This window comes from Marmota monax, unplaced genomic scaffold (assembly GCF_021218885.2).
Source record: "Marmota monax isolate L192 unplaced genomic scaffold, Marmota_monax_Labrador192_F-V1.1 WCK01_AAM20220418_F8-fsc00003, whole genome shotgun sequence".
Lineage (NCBI taxonomy): Eukaryota > Metazoa > Chordata > Mammalia > Rodentia > Sciuridae > Marmota > Marmota monax.
The window spans coordinates 13179041-13204401 of record NW_026694084.1 but is presented as its reverse complement, the minus strand read 5'-3'; the positions used below and the strand labels follow the sequence as shown (position 1 = coordinate 13204401).

General features: G+C 33.8%; 1 protein-coding gene across 2 annotated transcripts in view; it reads right to left on the bottom strand.

The window, feature by feature from the left end:
• Positions 1-25361, bottom strand: part of Zfpm2 (zinc finger protein, FOG family member 2) — a 427487-nt gene that overhangs the window by 304581 nt on the left and 97545 nt on the right. For both annotated transcript variants that reach the window (XM_046464949.2, XM_058585675.1), the window contains one exon: positions 10823-10921. In XM_046464949.2, the coding sequence (XP_046320905.1) occupies positions 10823-10921 (99 nt within the window). The remainder of the gene's footprint in view (positions 1-10822; positions 10922-25361) is intronic.

The window sequence follows — 25361 nt, the reverse complement described above, 5'->3', positions numbered from 1 at the left end:
TGCCAGTTTCTCTTCCTTCTCAGACTATCAGGGGAAAGCACTAAGGTCCAGCCTGTCTCTGTCCCTATCAGCAATAACACTAGGTAGGAAAGCTCTCTAACTAGACCAAGATTTAACATTCTTAGCTCTTAAAAAAGGACAACCTATCTAGCTTCTCGTGAGAATTAAAGGAGACAATCAGGTCAGTTCATGTAGTACCTAGAATAAAGATAGCACCCTCTGAAGGTAAATTGCCAGCCTCATTGATGGTCCATCTAGATAGCATTAGAATCCTGGGAGGTCACTTGTCAACACATTACTGTTTTAAACTTCAACTTCCTTGGTAAAACAAAGCACAGTAACTGGAGCCAGGATGCTTAAAGAATAGTGGATATGTATTTTTTAGGATGGCAACAGGTCAATGAAAACTAAACAGAGTAACTAAAAAGTTATGTACGAGAAATTTCCCCAAATTTTATTAAAGTATTAATTTATCTTAATAAATAGTTTTACAGAAATATAAAACACATTGCTCCTTGATTATCTTTTAGAGAAGAAAAAAGATACATAGAAATCTACCTAAGTGAAGGGATGAAAAAATATGGTAGCAAGTAATGAATACCACTATCAAGAAGGGGTTAGTTGCATAAAAAACAGAGAAAGTAAACAGACATGTGTACACTCACTGGAGTCCTGCTGCTTAATTTCAGTTCCAGGATTAGGAGTATGTTATAGTTTGTATGTTGGCTCTTCCCCAGAAACTCATGTGTGAGATGATGTAAGAAAGCTAATATGTGAAAGAATTGGGTTGTGAGGGCCCTAACCTAAACAGTATTTAATGCTCTGGTAAGGATTAACTGGGTGGCAACTGTGGGTTGGTAGGGTGTGGCTAGAGGAGGTGGGTCACTAGGAACATGCCTTTGGGATATACATTTTTTCTGTGGTTAGGGGAGTCTCTCTGCTTCTTGGTGTGATGTTCTGAGCCACTGTCTCCCCCAACACTCTTCCTCCATAATGCTCTGCCTGACTGGAGCACTGGGAATGGAGCCAGCAGCCCATGGACTCAGACTTCTGAAACTCTGAGTGCCAAATAAACTTTTCCTCCTCTAAAATTGTTCTTGTCAGGTCTTTGGGTCACAGCGATGAAAAAGCTGACTAAAACAGGCTGTGTGACCTTAGGCAAGTTATTTAATGTCCCTGGGTCTCAATTTCCTCATTGGCCTAGATGAGAATAATATCCGTGGAGTTGTTAGAAAGAAAAACAATGAGAGTCTGTTTGCTCTTATATCCTTCTTGCCTGTAACACACTAATGAACACTCAACAAATCATAGTTACAACAGCTACGAATGAAAAAAGGAAAGCCAGAAAGTTCACAGGACAGAAAGCATTGCCAAGAAGCAGAGTTTTATCACCCCAACACTGATTCTAGATGATAGTTTTAATTTTGATCATTTCAAGAGAATAGCACTGAAAAAAAATGCTTTAGGAACTCTTCTTTACTAATTTTCTCTTTATTAGTCCTTTTTTTTTTTTTTGGCTTTTGGCTTTTGGCTTTTGGAATGATTTAGGATTTCAGAAAATGCTGTCAGTGGATGACAAGTCCTGAATTATATGGACTGAATATTAAATGCCCAAAGGGAGTTAGGAATATTACTAATTTCAGGTCTTGTAACAGGGGTTGCAATATTCCATGCACTTTTGTAATAGTTAGATGTAATGCCATCTTTATCACAGTATAATAAAAAATGGGACTTTTTTCATTTTACTATGATTTCCTTTAAAAATAAAGAATGAATAAAACCCAAAGTCTGAGTTAGCTAAAAACTTATTTAATTTTAAAAATATGCTAAAATATTCTACTATATATTAATCATGAATTATTGGCATGGAATGTTAGCCTTAAGCTACGTGAGTTCCGAAAATAATTTGTTTCCATTTTCTCAGACAGAACACCCTATTTTATAGGAAATTAATTTTGCCATATAATTCTAATTATGATTTTATATGAGTGAATAATTTGGGCTTTTTGAAAATATCTACTTATTCTTTATAATTTAAGATTTTTCCTATAATGCTCACTATTATTTCAAAAATGATACATTATATGTGATTGCTTCATAAAATCTCATATTTGTTTTTTAATTTAAAATAAAAAGTAAATAAATACAAACATTAACAACAGGTAAAATATTTTTAAAAACATAGTTTTAATCCCTAACACAGTGAAAAAAGGGTTCATTTTATTCATATAACCTTAAGGAAACCCTTGCTTTTACTTTGCTCTGAGGAAGAAAAATTTGTATTTTTTTTTCTTAAAAAAATACACACACACATATATATTTTCATTATACTCTCTATATATGTATATATGTATATACTCTCTCTCTCTCCATATATATATATGTATTTATTTTGCTCTATTTTAAGTATATATTCATATTAAAATATATTCACATAATATGTTTAATTATGTATGTATTTAAATATATGTATATATTTTAAACATACACACCTCTGTATTTCTCTTCTTCCTTTTTCCTAGGCCATTTTCACAATGAGCACACTTTTTATTGCATTAGAAATCTCTATCACATTCTGATCTCAACTACTGTAATATGCTATTACAGAGAATGCCTGTGTCTAATGTGAGTCCCTGTCTGAATTCTAACCCTAATTCACAGTCCACATTATGCTGCATGGGTTATGTGCCGTTCGTCTGGAAAGATGGAATGTTTTCCCCCTCCTCTACTTTCCATCATGTTCACTAAGAGAACTTAACTAGCATCTATAACCAGCAGATGCTTCCTTTTCTGGGTTCTCTGTATCTAAACAATCAAATCTAACATGTTAATGACATTAAAATAATAACCCTTGTAAAAATTATAAAATGTCTGGTAAACCAAAATTATTGAGAGATAAAGGCTGAAACAATGAAATTTAAAAGAAATAATAGAAATAGAGTATTGAAAGTCTGGAAGTATGGCAGGGTCAGGAAAGGAAAATAAAATAATTTGGAAAAGTTAATGCATTGTTGGTTCAGGATAGTTTAATACAGAAACGAGTCTGGAAGCATATCCCTAACTTCTGAAGGAAAATTCTTAGACAGGAATAGGAGGTAAATGATAATGAATGATTTTATCAATGAACGGACAGTTTCAGAGACACCCAAATATTTACCAAGAACACTCAAGTATACAGTAGTTGTTTATAGTAGCTGATTCCACATGTTCCTCTTTCCCCCTCACTTGAACATGTCAGTCTCCTAGTTAAAATCACTGCTATCTGCATGTCACTAAATTTAAAAGAGAGTCTTTAAATCTCCGTCTTGACCTCTCTGCACTGTTTATCCCAAGCATCACACCCTCCTTCTCAAAAAGTACTTTCTCCTAGTGTTCCTGTCTTCTCTGGCCTCTGCTTGTTAGTCTTCCTTGATTGACTCCTCTTCCTTTGTTCTGTTACAACTACAACTACGTCATGATTTGGTGTTTCATGTACACACATATACACACACACACAAAAAAAAATCAATGCTTCATCTAAGATTTCTAATCTGTTTCATTGGAATAGATTGAGATAGGAAAACCACCTGCAAAACGATCTAAATACACTTTCTTTCACTATTTTTAGGATTTTCTACCTAAGTCTTTAAAATCATTTCCCATACTTCAATTTTTTAGTAAAGTTCCTTTATCAACTCTTCCAGAGGTTGCAACATAGTTTTGATAAAATAAAATGTATATCTTCTTTGAGGACATGTTTCATTGGTCTAGAAAATATTTAAAGTTAATTAAAAATTACAACAAGCACAGCTAACAAATATACAAGTGATGGTCCCTCTGGTTCCTTTGTTATTTTGTTAGTTTGCTATCACTGTTATAATGAAGTACCAAAAACTGGATGGCTTAAAAAACAGAATCTTGTCATCTCACAGTTCTGGAGGTCAGACATCAAAGAGCAAGGTGCCCGGGGCTGGTTCTTGCTGAAGACTGAGGAGGCATCTCTTCCATGCCTCTCCTTTAGCTTCTAGCAAACTCTGACATTCTTTGGCTTGTTGTGTTCTCCCTGAATGTGTGTGTCTGATCCCAGTGTTTCCCTTTTCAAAAGGACATAGGTCAGATGAAATTAGATTGCCCTACTTAGTATATGACCATAATTTTACCAAGTATATTTTCAACAACCCTGTGTCCAAATGACATCACATTCTGAAGTCATGGAGGTTAGGGGACTTCATCCTATTAGTTTAGGAGGGATAGAATGCAAACAGTAAGTTTCAGAGAGGAGATGAAAGTTATAGTTAAGGAAGTTTCTACTGTAAACAGGTGATGAGTGAATTTACCATGGAGCCAGGGTGTAAGGGTGCTGAAAAGAATGCTATGTCATTTTTTTTGGGGGGGGAGGGTGACTTTAACATAGTTATAAAACATGACATTGTATACATTTTCCAGTCATGTGTTTGAGGAAAAGGTCACTGCAAGGAAAGACCCTCCCCCAAATGAACCTTAATTTCTTTATCCTTTAATTTGAATTTCTCAACTTAACTTACATAAACAAATAAGATATTCGCAAACTCTAAAAGAAGCCAACATCTAAGTGTCCTTCATTCCCATTCTTAAACAGCTAATGAGGTATAAATTATAATAATAATTCAGTGGCAAGTTTTATGCAGTTCTTTATGACTTGAAGAAGCTGCTTTTCCAAACAGTGATGATCCCACCTTCCTTTTATTTACTTATTTATTTTAGTTAAGTTTCTGTGTAGTGTGTCCTAATTCTGCAAGACAGTGCAAACTGGGGTAGGGGAATGGGATCAAGAGAACTTTTTTACTATGTTCATGTGGCATTCTGGTCTACAAAGAGGAAGGCTTTCATCTTTTAATCCGATATCCACTTAACTACAGTACAGAAGATTTATTTTTACCCCCTCTTGTTTCATAAAAGACTCAAAAGTCTGCAGCAATTTGTGACACTTTGTTATATTTTCTAATACCCCCCCACACACACTCGTGCACGCACGCGCACACACACACACACACACACAGACACATACTCCTCCCTGCCTCATTTTCATATGGACACAAAGCCTTGGGATAAAATGATGGTTCATTATAGTGGTACAGAGCTCTTATCTTCATCCGGCAAGAGTCATTTCCTTCCAAAGATTGAAATGCAAATGTGAAAATTAATGATAACTGCATTATCTGATAGCAGAGATAATACCAATTCACTGTCAGAGTAATACACAGTCATTCTACGATTTCCTCCGCTTCTCACAATATTCTTCTTACTGTCAGACTGTATCTATGGTTAACTATGTTTCATAGGTGTCTGTTAATTTACTTCAAATGGCATTTCCCAGATCTTATATCTACCACATTTTCCCAATCAAAAAGGAAACGAAATCAAAACTGTAATCTTTAAGCCCTTCTTTGGACTAGTAAAGAGGCGGGAAAAAAACTGTATCATTAAGTGTGTGCTTCTATCTCATAATGGTCTTCTAGCTACCATTCCACTTTATGCAAAACACTTCCCATCTTCCCAGTTTAATTTCAGGCACAAAGCAGAGCCAGCACAATCAGCTGCATGTACCCACAACACTGAAGAGCAACTGCAAGAGGCAACTTATTTACAGACTTCTTGACCAATATTTAGTCCATGTGCAACAAGTACTCATGTCTGTCTTGAACCTAGACGTTTATTCTCAAAAATTTATTTACATTAAAAGTTCTTTAGCTGAATAATGTTTTAAATTAGGTAGAATAGAGCATAGTAAACATAATCTTATGGTCATTTTTACATCACAAAATCATTTTGCAAAATTAATTCCCTATACTGTTTAATGAGGACTAATATGGAAGGCACTATAATGGCTACTAAGGCACAATTGCCAAAATGACAATAAAAGTAATATTAAGAGCGATTTATTGAGTACTTGAAGCTCTGAGCTCCATGCTTTACATGTAAAATCTCATTAATGAGGTAGTTATTATTAGTCCCATTTTATAAACACTAAGGCCTTGGATTATTAATAGCTTGTTCAAACTCAAACAATTAATAAGTGACAGGACCAATATATACACAGAGGAAATGTTTTTTGATCTTTTTCACTCATTATACTATCCAAAATAATTGTGATAAATACTAGATTCTGTATATCAATGCAAAAGCAAATGATGATGTTTTATAGCATATAAAACAAAAAAGATTCTGACTTTTATTTAATTAACTCATCAAATTTTCAAGACAAGTTTTGATTTCATAAAATCAGAAAGGGTTTCATTTTACTTAATTTTACTGCAATGACCCAAAGCCTAACATATCAATATCAAAATCTATTTAAATGTATGTACTTATTTTGAAAAAGTTTTGTCAAAGAAACTAAATAACTACTTGCCCCAAATTTCTATCTGTGTTTGTATGCATGAATATACATTTTTTGGATACATGTACTTATTTGCACATGATGGTAAGACCTAGATTCATTCAATCTAACACCAGAGAAACCGAATTATTCATATCCCCAACTGTAAAAAGAAGCCAGAGGGCTAGATTCTTTAGAGTTGATATTAAGTAAGATGTGACTTTTAAAGTTCTTATTTTATAAAAGTGATGGTGGCTTTTTAAGGATTTACTTGAATTTCATATCCTACATCTCCTAAATCTAAGAAAATAAGTCAGCTCTCCAGCTGCAGTCATAAAAATGTGGTTCTAAAATTTTTCTTATGAGAGTTAGGGATGTGAACACTATTTTTAAAATAATATAAAATTCCAATTGTTGATCAGTCTGAGAAGACAATGAAAAACATTTAATAAGGCTTGATCCTTTGGTAAAAGAAAGCCACCAACCCTGAGCAAGTCCTATGCTCTCTCAAGAGCTGTGATGCAGACTCTCTGTGCATAATTTCTTTCAACTTTTTCCTCACAAAAATATTTCAAGGTAGTTATTTTAATTTCCTTTGCAAATATAAAGAAATCGTGGCTTGGCCATTTAACAATGCCATAAATTTTAAGGCATTATATAAGCACAAACAGATCTGACTCTCAAGTGTGAACATTTCCTTCTGTAGTATAGACTATGCTCTATTTTAAGGCTAAGAGATGCCTAATTATTGCATCAGTGACTCAAATGCAGTACATGAACAATTAAAGGGGAAACATGGCATAAAGAGAGTGCAGACAGCATAATCCTGCACCTTTGCACTATCCCTACCTTTTTTCACGACTATAATGATACAGCAGATGCACAATAAATATTTTTGAGCAATTAATTATATGTATAAGAATATTCACAAACTGGCAAATCTGTGAGGACCTTGTAAGGGTGATAAAAGAAGAGGTAGTTACTTAAAAAGAAGACAAATGAAATAAGAAAAATAAAGGCAAACAGATGAAAAGGCAGAACAGTGAATAGCAAGTCCTACATGAATTAGATTCCAACCAAGCAAGTGTCAAGATAATTTTTTAAATAAGCAAGGTAGAACAATGAAATTAAAATTTATATTCAATATGTGAAGTATTGTCCTGAACTATACGATTTAGCATGTCTAGCTTTCCATTCAAACTGTAAAGATTTTTAGAAACTTAAAGGATATTTTAATGAGATTAATAAGCATTTAAGCCTTACAGAATTTCACTGTAGAAATGTTCATAAATATAAGATGATTTTCCTAAAGTTTGTTTAGGCTCTATCTAATCATAAGAGTTAACAAAGGTGTGAGCAATCACAATTCCAGAATATATCTTTTCATTGAATAACAAATAATGCAAAACATTTTTACGCTAAGGAATTTGCATTTGATAAAAATAGAACATTTTAGACAGGAGTTGATTCATTATTGAATTGAGCCATCAAGAAAGGTTGTAGAGTCCTCTTCAATCAAACTCTAAAATAAGATAAATCCTGATCCATCTTAAATGATGTCAGCACTATGCTTCACATTCTTTAGATAATTTCCTCATCCTTTGATTCTCTTCTATTTTTAGAGAAAGCTGTCATTCTTAGGGTGACTGTGAGTACTGGGCAGGAGGGCCTTAAAATTAAACCTTGAAATCACACCTGGTTCATTACCTCATGCCTCAATCAATAATTTGTGCTTAAACAAAAAACTAAATGGTTAATAAACAAGGGTTTGCCCCTTGTTATATCAGATAAACTACAGGGTACTGAAAACTGAGAAGAAAGGTTTCTGCTTCAAGATCTTAACAGCCACAATAATATGATTATTAGCATTTGTGAGTGATCTGATTTCAACTTTCTAAAAGTTGATAATATTACTTTCCACATTTTACAAATGAATACGGAGGCACTATGAAATTAAACAATTTGCTACAAATCTCCTGACTAGTGAGTGGCAAATCCAGCTCATGAGCCTAAACCCTTGTAATCCAGAGCCCATTTTCAACTGTTTGGAACTATCACCAAAATTTGAACTATTTTCTCTCTTTCATACAATTAGAAAGTACCAATTATGTTTTTGAATGACAAAGATTAGGTAATAATATTGAAGCAATTACTATTTCTGCAAAAGGCAAAATACAAAAATATCTTCCATACTTCTTTAGAATGTGAAAGGAAATTAACTGATATTCTACTCTGAAAAATAATAAATGTCCAAAAGATATTATTTTGTTATGAATTAACTTCATTAATTCAGGCATTTTAAAAATTAAAAAAAACAATTTTTGATTTTGCTAAACACCTATGGAGAAAAATGGCTATTGACTTATGTTACACCAAGGACAAAAAATTTCTTGTAACCATATTTACTTAGAGAGATATATATCTTTTTTTATTTTCTTTCTTTCTTTCTTTTTTTTTTTTTTTTAAACCAGGGATTGAACAATTGAACTCAGGGCACTCAACCACTGAGCAACATCCCCATCCCTATTTTGTATTTTATTTAGAGACAAGATCTCAGATGAATTGCCTAGGTCCTCACTAAGTTGCTGAGGCTGGCTTTGAATGTGCCGTCCTCCAGCCTCAGCCTCCTGCTGGGATTATAAGCATATACCACCCTGCCTGGCAGAGACATATATTTTCCCTGTAAAGTTGTGACATATCTATATAACCCAGAGCAGAGTATAAACATTGCACTAGATCCACTGAATACAAATTACCTTAAATCAAATACATAAATTAAATTTAACTAAAAATCGAAAATTCTCAACTTGAAAGATACCATCATTCTTTACCTTGTTCATACCTGCTTTTTTTTCTTTTCTTTTTTAGCCAATAACACAACTTTATTTATGGAAAAGCTTCCTGAAAAACATGGCTTTAGGTGTGCAGCATGTGCTTAGTAATTCAACACCCTCTGAATTACCATCTTCCTCCCATGTTACTGGGAAAGCTGTGAGCCCTGGATACAAAAGGGAAAACCTGCCCTCCATAGATTTGCCCCACAATGAAAGCAAGACAGAATGCAGCTGTTTGCAAGTGGAGAGATATATATATATATATATATATATATATATATATATATATATATATATATATATATATATTCCATCCAATTGGATATTAAGTGTAAAAATTCTTCTAAACATAATCACATTCAATTCCATAAATAAGGAACAATAAGAGACAAGATTCACCCACTCATTTGAAGTTATATGTAAACCTCACAACAAAACTAGGATATTTTTTCCAAGCATTTTTTTTTTCCAATTTGTTTTCTCAATCAAACTTCTCTCCCCACACTGAGAAGTCAGCAGCATTATGCAATAAGGTGGAATACCATAAGAAGTTTACATTGTCTTACAAACTCTTAAAATATAGTATTATACTATTTTTAAATTTAATACAATTTGATCCAAAATCTTGTATAGTATTATACCATAGTGTACAGAATACAAACATTTGTGTGTATCATGAATAACATTAGAAATGACATCATAATAATCAGATATACTGTATCTTCATTTTTGTTTGCATTATATTTTCCAGCTGATGGTTTCAGAAAATTACCACTGGAGTTCCTCTCTTCTTCATGCACAGCGGAGAGCAATTTGCAAAGTCATGCAAGGGTGAAAATGTGATTGAAATATAGGGATCTTTCTTAATGAAAAATGTTACTGCTTTAGAAATTATGGCTAAAACTATTTCAAAACTCACTTAAATCTTTAAACCCTATGAAATAATGGTCTCCATTTATAAATATACCATCAACTGTAAATTACTTAGCAACAAATAGAACCACAGAGATTTTATAAATATATATTCATATAAAATTATACTGGTGTTCTGGAGTTTCTTGATCAGTTTTTTTTTTTTTTTTTTTTTGAAATGATTCAATGTCAGGTTCTTGAAAGGCAAGTTTAAATTCATTCATAAAAGTAAAGATGTTGTCAAAACCTTGAATCAAAGGGTACAGTATCTTGACATTTTCTTAACTTTTAAATGCATACTAAGGTTCAATCTGTGATTTAGAACATGACTTAACTGAAAATGATAGTTCTTTGATGTATTGTTTCTAACTTATTTGTAAGCTTCAAAATGGCACCCAATTTGCATTTGGATGTCACTTAAGGATTTTCTGTTCAAAAAAAAAAAAACAAAGCAAGTAGAACTGACAAATTTTATGTGAGTATGCAAAAAAAAGTTATGGAGACTTCAAGCAGACATGACACTTGTTTTTTTTTTTCAAGTTTTAACAATAGGATAAAAATCTTTAAATAATGAGGTATATTCAAACTGCCAAAAGTGTGTGTGTGCGCACCTGTGTGTCTGCGTTAATCAGAGTTGAAAAATTATAAGAGTTTTGCAAGCTTAATTAAGTTTAAAGGAAAAATATCTGAATTCTTAATAAAAGCAAAAGATAGGTAAATATTGCATTTTCTGTCCTACCTGGACCATCCCAGTCATCTGTCTCAACTCCAGGTTGCCCTGGTTTCTCTGACTGTGTGTCCCCATCTGATTCTGCCATCTCCTGGATGCCTTCATCACCTGAAAAACACCAACAGAGAGAAAAAGAGAAATGATCAAAGCCCTCTTTTTCACATTGAAATCCTTGTAGAAGAATTTCCTCATCATATGCCTAACAATAGGTTTATTACATATAATGTGATAACTGACAAATGCCCAGGTCCAATCATTTTGATATCTAAATGTGGCTTAATTGTAAAAAAAAAAAGTCATCATTATCAATCAATAAATGAAGTTAAGTACTATAATCAATAAGGTACATTTCCATATCATTTTTTGGAAGTTATTATTTATAAGAAGAAAATCAAACAGCAACATATAATTTTTCTCATGCTTTTAATACAGAAAAACATAAAACCCACTTATTTCCAAATTAGAAATTTTTATAAAGGCAGGCTACAGTAGAAAAAAAATTAAATATCTTGCAATGTGACATATTCCAGGTTTTAGTTGAGTTTAGGTTACTTTGAAGATTTTTAAATTTTTTTCCCAGTCCTTTGCTTGTTTGGTGTTATTTCTTTAAAGACAGGGTATAGAAAGCCCATAGTTAAAGGATAGTATATGAGATGAGCCAGTGACCAGCTCTTCACAATGCAAGAAACCATGAAGCTATACTCATGCTTTGGATAAATGCAGCTGGTTTTCACAATTTTATGCCATCATTTTCACATATAAAGAAAAAAAAAGGCTTCGAGCAAGAACAGATTTCTAGTGAAGGACAAAACATTAGCAAAGCAACCATATTTTAAAAGTCATAAGTTTAATTTATGATACCTTCATCTTAAGTGAAAATGTAACAAGGCATATGCTGTTTTAAAAGAAAATAAACATTAGCATGGGGCACACATATAAAATTTAAATAATACCTAAGTTTAACTGGCATAGATTTCAGAAAACACAATAACAAAAAAATGTGAAGATGGAAATGAGAAGGATATTAAGGTCATGACAACTATACCTTGAATCTTGAATCTAATCATGCAAACAATTTAAAATTAAATGACTTGCCTATCCATCTTTTTCTGAAGTTTTCAATAACCATTTTCCACATATTTACCTGAATCTCTAATTGTTTTTGAATGTTTACATATTTACTTAACAATACGTTGAATTTTTTACATTTTCAAAGTAACCTAGAAAATACAAAATTTTTAGACAACCATTATTATTACATATGACATTAATATGTTAATAAGAGTTCTGAACTTAAACTCCATATATTTTACATTCATTTCTATATGTAACTTCATAAAATGAATTACTTTAAAACTTGGAATCAAAGATAAGGAGAAAGAATGAAGAATCCTAATCACAGTTCTATTTAACCCATTTTTTTTTTTTGTAAACAGAGGAGCAGCAGGTAATAAAGAATAAAACTTACAGTGAAACCACACCAAACCATGTCTAGAATTGAAAGTTCTTTGGAAGTTATCTCTCCTTTCAGTATGATCACAATGAATACCAATGAAATTGTCTCCAGAAAATATATATTGAGCATCTATCATGTTTAAGAAAATGTAGTAGGCACAAGAGGATAAATTCAGAAAAAATACAGCTTCCTGTTGAAATATAGAACCCATTCAGAAGAGTAAGTTAACAAATGAGAGGCAAGGTCAAAGAAGCACAATGAAGATGCAAAGGCTCAGCAATACAAGATGTGCTCCAATCTGCTGCTTGTGCAGGTCACATGGAAGAACATAATCACATGTCAACCAGTCATCTTCTGGAGATCAGAGGGCAAGTTGTAGTCTCACTTTTCAGACATGGACAGGGTTGGTCCTCAGCCACATCGGAGTAGTCTCTGCAGCCTTTAATATAATGAACTTCTGATAGACCTAAACTAATCAACTGCCCCTCAGCCTGACTCTGCATGCTTGGCCTCTCTCTAGTGGGCGTTCCTCCACCTCCTCCAGTCTAGATACTAAGAGATAAAGTTTGGTCAGCAAGCAGATCAAGGCATCTGATTTTACTGGTAAGATTCCAGGCTGTTCTAGCTGTTAACACTTTGAATATCATCCCTTCATGTATGTAAATGCTGAAACTAATGCTATGTAATCAGCAATTTGGCAATTTGGAAAAATTGAATAACAATCATGTTAGCTGGGTGAAGAATCTAACATTTCTCATGAGCTAGATCTTTTCCATGTGTCCCTTCCTGCCAGACCCTGTGGCCTTTTCTCCTCCTCTTCTCTGCTCTGCACCTTGGAGAATCTGACCTCTTAAGACTCCATCACTGGGGTCCCTTGTCTTCTGATTTCTACTTGAGGTCACACAATGGAGGCATTGACAGCAGATCAGAAGAAGAGTTCAGGAGGAGAGAAAAGGCAGGTGTTTGTCCCCTGACAATCCCTTAATCCTTGATAGTCTCCAGATGCTAGTACTGGCTGCACTGCAGGGTTAAGTGCTCCTGTTTGGAGGCCCCCCTCCTGCTTCTCCCGTGCTCCTGTATCACATACCTCTTGGGACCAGAGTGCCAACAGCTTCCACTGCTGGGAGCCTTCCCTTGATGCTTCTCATTCCTTGTCAGTTCCCTCAACCTCACCCACACCTGTACACTGTCCCTTGACTAAACTCCTTTTAGTTAAACCTATTAATCATTCCATCAGTTTCTTGATGGGTCCTTTACTGTTACACTCCATTTAATCCCAAGCATCTCACACTTTTCATGATTTGGGGCCAGTCACCACTTTTGTAATACTTCGTTCAATATTTTCTTTACATTGACTCACTTTCTATAACTTATTTTAAAAATCTGAGTAAAAATAAAAATTTATTTAAAAAACAAATATTTTTCAAAACAAATGCATGCCCGGGGCAAGTAGAAAATCAGTATCACATGCAAACAATAGAGGCACACATAAAAATACTTGAACAAAAATACATATAATACTTCCAGATTCTAGTTATCATGTCTAATTAGACTCAGAGTCTCTGGTCTTATGGCTTTGTTTCGGGAAGAAAAGAGAAGGGAGTAAGTACTACAAGAGTATTTAAGTTATAGTAATAAGAATTTGAGCATTTTCTCATTCATATGAAAAGAATGTAAAAAATTGAAAACTTTCTCATCATTGATTCAATAAAATTTAGTAAAATACCAGTGGATGACCTCAATCACCAAGGACACCTGACCCAATCTGGAGAGCACTGGCGTTTCTACACATATTATTTTCCACACGGAGTAGAATTCAAATCTCCCACTTAGGTGAGCAACTGTTTGTTAGCATTCCTACAGACTGGGTGGGGCTCACTCTAGGTACTATGTAGGGGAATGCACAAAGGGAATTGTTCCTCCTACCAGTGGAAGAGAGGGAAACCTATGGTTTCTAAATAATCATCTACTTCTTTTAATCAAATTTCTCATTTCTTCTGGATCTTGAAACATAGGGATTTAAACACCAGCAGGGACTTTAGAGATCATCTAACACAGATTCATTTACTGTTTAGGAAATTCATGTACAGATGTCACTGACTTATCCATGCTTACAGAGCTACCATATTAGTGCTATGGTTTGGATAAATTGAATAAGTGTTTCCCCAAAGTGCACACGTTAAAGGCTACTGGGAGAAGATGGCACTATGGGGCAGAGGCAGAACCTACAAGAGGCAGGGTTCAATGGGAGGTATTCCAGTCATTGGGAGCATGCACTTGAAGGGGATATTAGAACTCCAGGCTCAATATAAACTTTTCCTCTTTTTTAAGTTGATTATATCAGGTATTTTGTTATAATAACAGAAAGCTGACCAATACAATTAGTTTCTGTATGAGGCATCTTGCCCAAATCTTCTTTGGCTTTAGCAGTAAGTGATTCCCATCCTTCACAGTAATAGCAGATTAAAGTAGCTTTATGTTTTATTCTTTCACCAACAAGCATGACAGGAGGGTTAGAGGCAAGCATATGGAGGCATCACAGAGGCTACCAAAACCAGCAGTTTGTATAAAGTTAAAAGTTAAATTTGAGTCTCCTTCAATCTTTGAGTCTCCTAGCAATCTTTACAAAACATCCTTTCATTTCTCTAGTTGATGAGTATCATAAACACTAGAATAATAATCCCAGAGCAAACCATTAAGAAGCAAACATGAGGTCATGCTGTTCCAGATCATATATCCAAAGATCCAGAGGACAAAGTATAAAATTCTGAGGAAAACCACTTAGAGAAGTTAAGTTTTATATTCAGATACTAACTGTATCATCTTTCTGTTCACACAAAGGAGTATATATTTCTGCATCTTACTATTATATTTTAATTGCTGGAATTTCAGCACCATGCAAAATTCAACTAACCATTAACAAAATAAGAAATATAAAGATTTAAAAAACAGTATTTTCTGGTATGGATTATGTAATCTAGTCAAGGAGATAAGAAATATGTAAGAAAGCAGTAACCACCAATAAAAACATACAATTAAGGTAGTTCTTAAATAATTCTAAGAGAGGACACATATGTAGGAAGTTAGAAACCAGAAGCATAAAACAAGACCGACCCTGAAGAAACTATATAGTTAACTTTGGAATTCTAACCTCATATCGATGGCAATGAGAAAAGATTTTTCAGTGGGGGGTGCAAATACAAAGGTCAATGCATATTTACTGAGTTTGTAAGAACACATCTTGTCAGACCTCTGATCTTTTTTATCTCCCATACTCATTCCAAAATAATTCTGATTCTTGTCTCAGAACGCTCCCCAATTTTTGTTGAGACTATGGTTAAGTCTGCTCTGAAAGCTTACTAGGCAAATTACATGTTTAGAAGAAAAAATAATAATATGAGAAAAATAATTTGAAATGGTGCATTTTTCACAAACATATTACGAAATAAGCATGGTAATCACAAAATAAGTTAAAAGAAAGGATTCAATTCAATCAATAAATTAACAATTGTTCTAAACAAAGGTGAGATAAAATTGTTCTTTCCTAACTTACTCAAAAACTACTTTCTGATTCTTAGGACCTGTGTTGGACAATGAGAATGCAAATAAAGATGGCACCTTCTCCCATATAACTTATAGACCAGTGTGAGACACTCAGTGGCTAGGAACTTGTCACCTGGAATGATAAGTGCTTCAATCGGAGTAGTTCATGATGTGAGAAGAGCACAAAGACATGAGATCTAACCCAGGTTTTATGCTATGAAAGCTCCATGAAGAAAGAAACCAGTAAAATATCTGAAACTTCAGAGAATCTGTGTTAGATGATCTCTAAAGTCCCTTCTGGTGTTTAAATCCCTATGTTTCAAGATCCAGAAGCTCTTTCTTCTTTCCACAAAGGCCAAATTTACCCATGATTCTTATCCTTTATCTACCAGGAAAACAAATGGCAGGATGGACACAAATCTTAGCAGATATTTGATTCTAAGAAATTAAGTAATTCATTCAAAATGAAAATATTATAATTCGATCTACCGAAGGCTTGATTGAACTAGTGATTTCAAATAATGTAACACTTTCATTTAATGTCATTTAATTGCAAAATCAGAACTGTCAAGCTTAGACTTAACCTTCATCAATATCTGGAGCAATACTCAGTATTGATAATCCAAATCCATTGAATGATTTGTTCTAATTTATTTCATTACACTATACATATAATTAGAACTACTGAAAATAAATATCACAGACATTTAAAGAAGCACTGTACAAACAGATAATTAAATGCAACTAGTAGCTCAAAAGAAATTCGTTTTGCATCTATCTTAAGCTATTTATGAAATCAAGTAAGTGAACAATATATATATCACATTAATAAAAGTAAATTCTGAGAGAATAATAGTCTTTTTTTGGTAGCAAGGATTTAACTGGGGGGGGGGGGGTTACCACTGAGTTATATGCCCAGGTCTTTTTATTTTTTATTGTGGGACAGGGTCTCACTAAGTTCCTTAGGGACTCACAAGGTTGGTGAGGTTGCTTTGAACTGATGGTCCTCCTGCCTCAGCCTCTGGAGTTGCTGGGTTTAGAGGCATGTGCCACCACACCCAGCAGTTTAAAGTCTTCTAATTATTTAACCATGTTTTCTTAAAAAATGAATACAAAGAAAGAAAAAACATATGACATAACCATGTCCTATAAGATGTCCAAGTGGACATAGAAAACATGATCAGAATTTAATTGTGCTCATTTCAATATTGGTTAGGAGCCAAATACTGAAGTCATTAGGATGAACAAAGCCTAGAGCATGTCGTCTCGGTCACAGTCTACACTAAACCTAAATAGGCTATCACATCTCACTCATCACTAGGGACACTACTAAATGATTTGTGAACATCACATCAATGACTCTGCAGTGTATTCGCATCCTTATACCTTAGAAAAATAAATCAAGGGACTGAGATGTGGAAAGATGCCCGGAATCAGATTCCACATTAGTCCTACTTGGAAAGATACACTCCTAACCTATGAGAATATCACAGTCAACAGTCACAATAGCAAAAAACAAAGACAGCAGGATGGGATCTGAGAGCTGCTTTTTCCTCCTCACATATAAACCCTGTTTCTTTATTTTACATATTAACATGAAAGGATTTATGGATTTAATCTTTGTAAGAATTATTTTCTAAAGATTTCCTACTTTACTTGGCACTTAGTAAAATCAACTACACATAGATGTTTAATCAATAACTATTACTCACTGACCAGTTGGAAAATTAGATTTGGGTTTCATTCTTTCTACCATAGCCAACTGCAATATCATTACATTTGCTAATTAATTGCTTTGAGTACATTATTTCTATTTAATAACTAGAATATGTCACATTTTTCAACTTTTGTACCCTTCATCTTCTAACTTTATCTCAGGAAACTAGTTCTCATTTTTATGGTAATGTTTTTAGCCAATTCATTTTTAATCATTTTACTAATGAAAAATGAAAATGATTAAAAATAATTTAATCAAATATGAAATCTCTGAAGCACTTTTAAGAAACACTGTCTTTCCCCCTCACAACAGATGTGCTTCTTTATTTAAAGAATTCATATAAATTTTCTTCTTTATAAATATAATTTTATTTTGATATTAATCCAGTTGCAGCTACTTCCTGATTTGAATGGAACTGACTTGACCATAATTTTCTTTCACTTCTGTCCATTTTTAATTTCCAATATTTGCAATCAGCATTATTGAGTAGCTTAGGAAAAAATAGCATGAATAATTAATAGCCAAGAAAATAGGCATAATTTGTTAAGATATTGCTTCAGTTGGTAGGAAGAAGAAAGGAAGACCAAAAAGGATGCCTGGAAGAGAATAACAGAAAGAACCAGGAATGCATTTGACATTCATTCATTTACTTTCTAAATTCTTTATTCACACACCTTTACATAGAAATTTCAGTGTATTTTCAGCAAAGCCAAACATATTTAATGGGATGACGACCACAAATCTGGAGACCAATTCATAATGTTGAAACAGAATAAATGTCAAGCAGTAACAAAATCTATAATATTTCTAAAATTATGGCTACGGAGTTAATGGTTTTCCACTGCAAGATTAAACTCTTTTGTTGCTCTTTTGAAAGATATCATACGTATTTTGCAGGCCCTTCTATTTTTCCTCAATGAGAGCCCTATAGGAGGAAATTGAAGGTGTTATTGAGCATTAAAATGCACAGCATAAATAGCTTTGGGAAATGCACTAGAATATCATCTTTGAAACACACGAAACGGCATCTTTAAATACCATATTAGGTATTGTTGGTAAGGTGGTAAAAGCAGTGGCTTTCCTTGCCAAGCAAAAATAATTTCAAAAATGCAAACAAACACCTTTTCACTGAAAGTTAAACATTCCTATAGAAATTAAAGATTTGCCACATTCTGAGACAGTCACTTTTTCAGCACAAAACAGCAGCAGTGTTTGAAAGCAGTCATGCAAGCAAACAGCCTTTCTCAACCCTGCTCTTTTAATCCATGTAGTTCCTATCAATATTAACCTCTTATAGAAATTCTTGTACAATATAACTATTGAACTTTCTTGGCTAGGAGTGTTACTGGAGCTGTTAGTCATCCCTATAATGTATTTTGCAATCAGCTAAATCATCAAAGTATTTTTTAACAATGAACAGTTCAGAAGTGACAGATCTACTTTCTTGTTCACAACTGCTTATCAGAGAATAGATATCACATATGTTTTCCAGGTGCTTCCTATAGTTAGGATACCTTCACAGAAGCCGCTCATGAAAGATAAGGTCATAAAAGAGATGAAAAATGTGTGAGCTTCATACACTTATGGTTTTATCATCAGACAAGATAGCTTTGGTAAAAGGACTGCAACAGTCAAAAACAGAAAACTACAGCTCATGTTGAAGGGCGAGGACATTAAAGTTTAAGATTTGGTTTGTGTTTACTTTGCCTAACAGCCTTGCAGTAATGTCTGGCTTAAACCAATTGTTTAGTTACGGATTATCCAAGAAAAAAAAATGCCATATTCTATTAACACTACATCTAGAAATGAAAATAAAAGCATGTAAGCATTACCTCTTTACAGCATACCAAAAAGAAAATTTGAAATGAATAGGTCTGTTATATGTGTGGATCCCTATCACAACGTCTTCTCAGTTCTCCCCTTTGACGTACTATATATGTATAATAAATCCAGAGTTTTTCCATGTTCTGGATAATTTGATTCAGTATATAATTTTGTTTTTAAAAATGCATTTTAAATTTTTCTTGAGTTTTCTGTAGTTATGTCATTATTTTGATGATATTCTTTTTCAGACTCCAGTATATGAAGATTAAACAGATCAAAGGAATAAAATTTACATATATTCATTATGAATTTTCCTATCCCACATGAAGAATCAATCCAGAAACAATTGGTAATAAAAGTACAAAACTAAGTATGTTATTTTAAGAAGAAAGTGAATTTCTACAGTTAATGCATGACTACTATAATTTGTGTTATTTTATTACAGATAGTAAAGGAAAATTATTGAAAAATAATTTGTTCATTGTTCATGGCAAATATAACAGTCACAAAGTATTAATAATTTAGGAAAAAAGAAGAATGATTTGTCATTTTTTTCTCCAGAAATGCACATGTATTCCTGCTATCAATATTGTCCTGCATATGAAAGAGGTTTTCTCAAAGTTTAAGTTCACAGCGGATTTCCAGCATAAGGGAAATTTTCAAATAGAGAAAATAAGCCAAATCACCATCATATAGTTTTTATTCCTCATTATTTCTCCCAAAGAGCACCTGAAAAAGTCAAATATATAGGCAAAATAGGACAGAAAAGATGCTTTACTTTAACAGATGTTTGTAACATAACATTTAACAGTTTACATTTAGATAATTTTGTTTATTATACTTTCCTTTCTCCCTGCCCCCGCCCCCCAAAAAATCTCACTAAGGTCTGTCCATAAGTATGTTCTGTACTGTAACTTCCTACTCATAGACCAGTTCTTCACTTCAGAAAACCATGAACATCTTACTATCTCTCAAATTGCCCTTTCCAACAACACAGCCTAACCTACACAGAAAAATCAAACCAATTTGAGAAAGTAATGATAGATGAATATCAATTTTCATATACTCTCACTTATATTCTTTGCTTTTTAATAAAACGATCCATTCTATAGGGGCTTCACCTCTTGCAGTAGATTCCTGGATGCTATCCATAATTGATCACTTACTATTATAGAGAACATCATTTGTTTATAAATTGGACTTTATTCAAGCCACACGAATGGACTCTTCATTGCCAATGGACAGTACAAGTTCAGGACAGCAATTAACAAATACTTGGACCCCTATCTAAAGTCTTTTTATGTAACATCAATCCAAATACTCTCAGAACTCACAAATAGAGAAGATCATTTTCCTGATTAATTCTGTTTTGTCCTGCTGTTCAACTGAAATTATCTTACTTTTCTGTTGTTTTCTCTCTACTGTGGCTATGGGAAGTTCAGTGCATTTAATGTTTCAGTTTTCAAGATACTTCTTCTACCTTCTGATGCTGCCTCTCATTATTTCCCATCCTTAGTCTTATGGTTTTTATTATCTTTTCTGATTCTTCTGACTCACAGCTTCTTTCCAGAGTCCCTCAACTTGGCACAGTGTTACTTCTTTATATCTAAAAGCTAGTCAGTATTTGATTCCACCTAAGTGTCACATTCTCTGACCTTCCTTATGAAGTCAAGCCATCATTTACCACTTGTGCAATTATTTTTATTAATGTCTGTGTGGTAGTCAGCTTTGCATCACTGGGACCAAACACCTGACAAGAACAACTTGGAGAAGAAAAAGGTTATTTTGGACTCATGGTTTCAGAGGTTCAGGCCATGGTCAGCTGACTTCACTGGTTTGTGCATGAGGTGAGGTAAAGCATTGTGGTGGAAGGGAAAATTGTTCAGCTCAGGGCAGTCGGGAAGCAGAGAAAAGGGGGTGCCTTGGACCAGATACATAACCCCCAAGGGCATGTGCCCAGTGACCTGTTTCCTCCGGCCATGCCCCTCCTGTCTATAGTTTCCACCCAATAATTCATTCAAATTATTAATCCAGCAAATGGGTCAATCCACTGATTAGGTCACAGCTCTCATAATCAAATTGATTTATCTCTGCATATTCCTGCATTGTCAAACACAAGTTTTGTTTTTTTTTGTTTTGTTTTGTTTTTTGGGGGGAGGGACACCTCACATCCAAACTGTAAGACTGCCTCCCATAATAGTGTAAATTCCAGGATAGCCAAGAACTTCACATTGGATCCACAGCATGTCTCACAGTGTCTGATATAGCAGGTGTTCAATGAATATTTATTGGATTGGATAAAGCAGGAATGCTGAATGCCACTGTGCTTCAAGAGTCATTCATTATTCCAATAATCAAGCAAACAAATAAAAACTATGCATTTTACATAAGCTGAAAACTCTCTGTAGTAACAGAATTTAGAGTTAGGCATGTGGCCACTTCATACTAAAGGCCATATTTTCCAGCATGGACCCTTTTAGCGTGGACCTCTCCATAAGACAGTTCTAGACAATGGGATACAAACCCAACAGTTCTTTGGCTATTCCCAGGAACCTAATTTTACAGTTGAACCTAAAAGAGTTTTCATATCGGTGGGGAAAAAATATTCTAGATCATGTCAATCTCGTCCTTACTCAGATCCTCATCTATCTTCCAACACTGGGAATAGTCCCAATTATGTTATCACTAGACCCATTCAGGCTCTTTTGAGTGCAAAATCTTCTCAAAGCATCTCCTCCCTTAATGCCAACAAGAGGTCGTTAGCTGCTGATGATAACACCAGAAAAACATAATACCCACAGCATCTTCCAGATTTTCATAAACATGGGGGAATTCTTCCCTTCTCAGCTTCAATTTTTAACTCAGCACTTTGAAAATCAGGCTTGTCATGAATATTCATGATAATTTTAGACTAAAGGTAATTTTATCGTATGCAATAATAGATTCAGAACACAGATATGTAATATAAATAAAAATATAGTTTACAAATTGAAGGTTTGCCAACAAATTAGGGAGCTGAAACCAAACTTAATATTCTTGATCAATGCTGTCTCCTGTGAATTCAGTCTTACTTAATAGATTTGCTAATTTACTAAAGGTTGATTCAAGCTTTGCAGGGTCTGAAGATTTTACAACTTGGGAGGTCCTCATTAAGAAGAGCACAAAGTTATAATTACAAAATTAGGTGCAGGGGCCTTGGAAAGACAGGTGAGGTGCTCTGAAACTCCAGCTTCATTAACCTCATAGGAAAGCTGCCTCCGAGAAGTAACTATAGTAAAGGTCAGAACTATCCTTCCGATTAAATAAATGGTTCGTCCCAAATGCTCAGTTGTTGAGAAATTATTGTTAAACCAGCCTCAGAATTCTGAAGCAATATCTAAAATTTATTTGAATTGTTCAAGTTTTAGATTTATTCAATACTATTTTGAACTTCCCTGGGTCTATTATTTGATATAAAAACATTAAACACATGAGAAAAACTAAAAAAGAGAATGAAAGATAGTCAATATTTACTTGGCAATAAATACAAGCATGAGATATTATGCATACTTATAAATTATTACATAATTTTATAATTGCATTCTTTTACATTAATGAGCTGGAATTTTTTAGGGCCACTTTATAAACTTCCTACTACCAACATTGTAGAAAAATCATATCGTAATTTTCTAAATTGGATTTGCCTTAGGATATAAGCTTTTTGTGGTCTTTTTTTTTTAAGTATCTTTCATATTTTTGTAGAATCAGTTCTTCTTCCTGAGTTACTACTGTATTTTGGTATGCCCTTTACTAGTCATCCACTAGAACAGCACACTAGGGTGAAATGAGGCAGGTACACACTGGATTCTACAATGATACACGTTATTGCCAGGAAGCTTAAGAATGAACACACTGCTTCCTTAACCAAAACTTAACATCATCTCCACCCCTCAGAAACATTCTCACTGGTGATGTTTTCTTCCTTAACTAGATCACTACTCTATCTGGAGGAAATGAAGCATCTTTTATGTAGTTTTCTTTCTGTCTCTAAACACACATAATCATGTAAACAAGTTACAGGTTCTCAGTGTTAGTTAAGCAGCCTGGGCTGGACTCTGCTCTGAAAAAAAAAATAAAAATTTATCTAAGACCCCAAATATACTGAATTGTGCTAATCCTATGGCAACAACAGAAACAGCATCAGATGGCACTATTGAATAGGTACAGGGGCAGTGTTTTATGTATGTGTACTACAGATTTCCAACTTGATGAATCTGTCTTTAAAAATACTCCTTAAAGAGACCTTCCTTTCTTACTGACAGAAAAATATAATCACAGCCCACTGTCTGTGCAATTCCACTTTCCATTCTGCTATGTGCATAAGACTTGGTAAGATACAGACACTGTCAAGTTTCAAAACAGTTCCTTGTCTAATCTTTCTACTTCTCCAGATCTTTGATATAGAACCTGTTAGAATGTATTGCTTACTTTTCTAGTTCCTATGTTTATCTCACTTCCACTCTTACCATCTGCTGTACTGCATTTCCTTCAGAAAAGTGAAAAGTTTTCACAGTGCCCAGAGCCTTCCCTGCAAACAATGCCCTCTTCCCCTCTTCCTTCCTTCCTTTCTCCGCTTTTTATTTAGTCTTATTTTGTGTTAAGGTCAAAGTGCTGTAAAGAGTTCACTTCGGGAACATTTCTACAGGGCTGAAATGCTTATCTAAATGGTTTTGATGGATTTATAAACATTCCTGCCATTTATTACTGGCTTCTGCCCAAGTACACACATTTTGGTGTGTCTCCCTCTCTTTTGAATTATCTGAAAACAACATCACAAGCAACAGGCAGTGAGAAATTGTGGCTTATTGTATGACACCCAAATAGGGTAACATAATTATCCACTTAATGTAATGAGTCGAAAGAGCTTTGAATATAGCCTTTGCATTGTATCAAAATGCCAACTTTATTTAGTGCAATCTGGTTGATATTGGTAGAAAGCCTTTAAAGACGTATCAAAAGACCGACATATTTGACATATTTTAAGCACACTCCTAATTCATTTAGTCTATCCTTTTTGTTTTATTCTTTGGTTTTGTATGCATCCTCAATTCTTGAATGACAGATCATGTGTAATAAATATTCATTAGATAATGCCAGTTTAAAAATACCTTTAAAAAGTGAATTTTACACTTTTTCTGTCCAGCCATCTTCAGATGTGTTCATCACCTTCTACAAGAATTGTATAACAGACATCAGAAAACATAATCATTTTTCTATTTTTACTAAGTACAAATAACTCAAATTTTAATATGGTATTAATCTTCAATAGTCTCATGACTTTGACCAAGGTACTGAACCTCTGGAGGTCACAGGTGAAAATAATATGAACCCTACAGGACGGTAAGATGATTAGAGATGGTGCATGTACAGCAAATGCCTGACTTTCAGGAGCAAGCAGAAAATGAAAGTTGTTATTACCATTATTATAATTATTATAATTGGTACATAGTCTCAGTGCCAATCTCAGGAATCTCATTGAACTACAAAAAAAGAAGCTGAGACAGCAATCTGCATTCTTAATCATTATTTATTGGTGCAACACATTCAGTTATTTTTACTTGACCTTTTAAGAACAACAAAAAAGTGACTGACTTTATTACTATAATTAAATTCATCATACCATAGCTTTTTACAGTTCCCTTTACATATCTATGTTTAGGCCTACCAAAGATAAAGATTATCCCATCAGGTAACGATAGGCATATGCTTAATGCTGCCTATTGCTTCTCGAATGATAAAAACATTGTGAGAATTTTACATACTAACAAGAAAATGTAAATTTTATATGAGAAGATTAAGAGCTTTGGAAATCTTATTTGATTTAAATTTAGAAGATGTTAGTGTGGAACAACTGAGAAAAGGTTTTTAATCATTTGTGATGTTTAAGAATAAAAAGTAGAGACAGTGTTAACTTCAAGAGTTGCTTCCCAAAAATGTTAACATTTTATCTCATATCCTAATGTGATCAA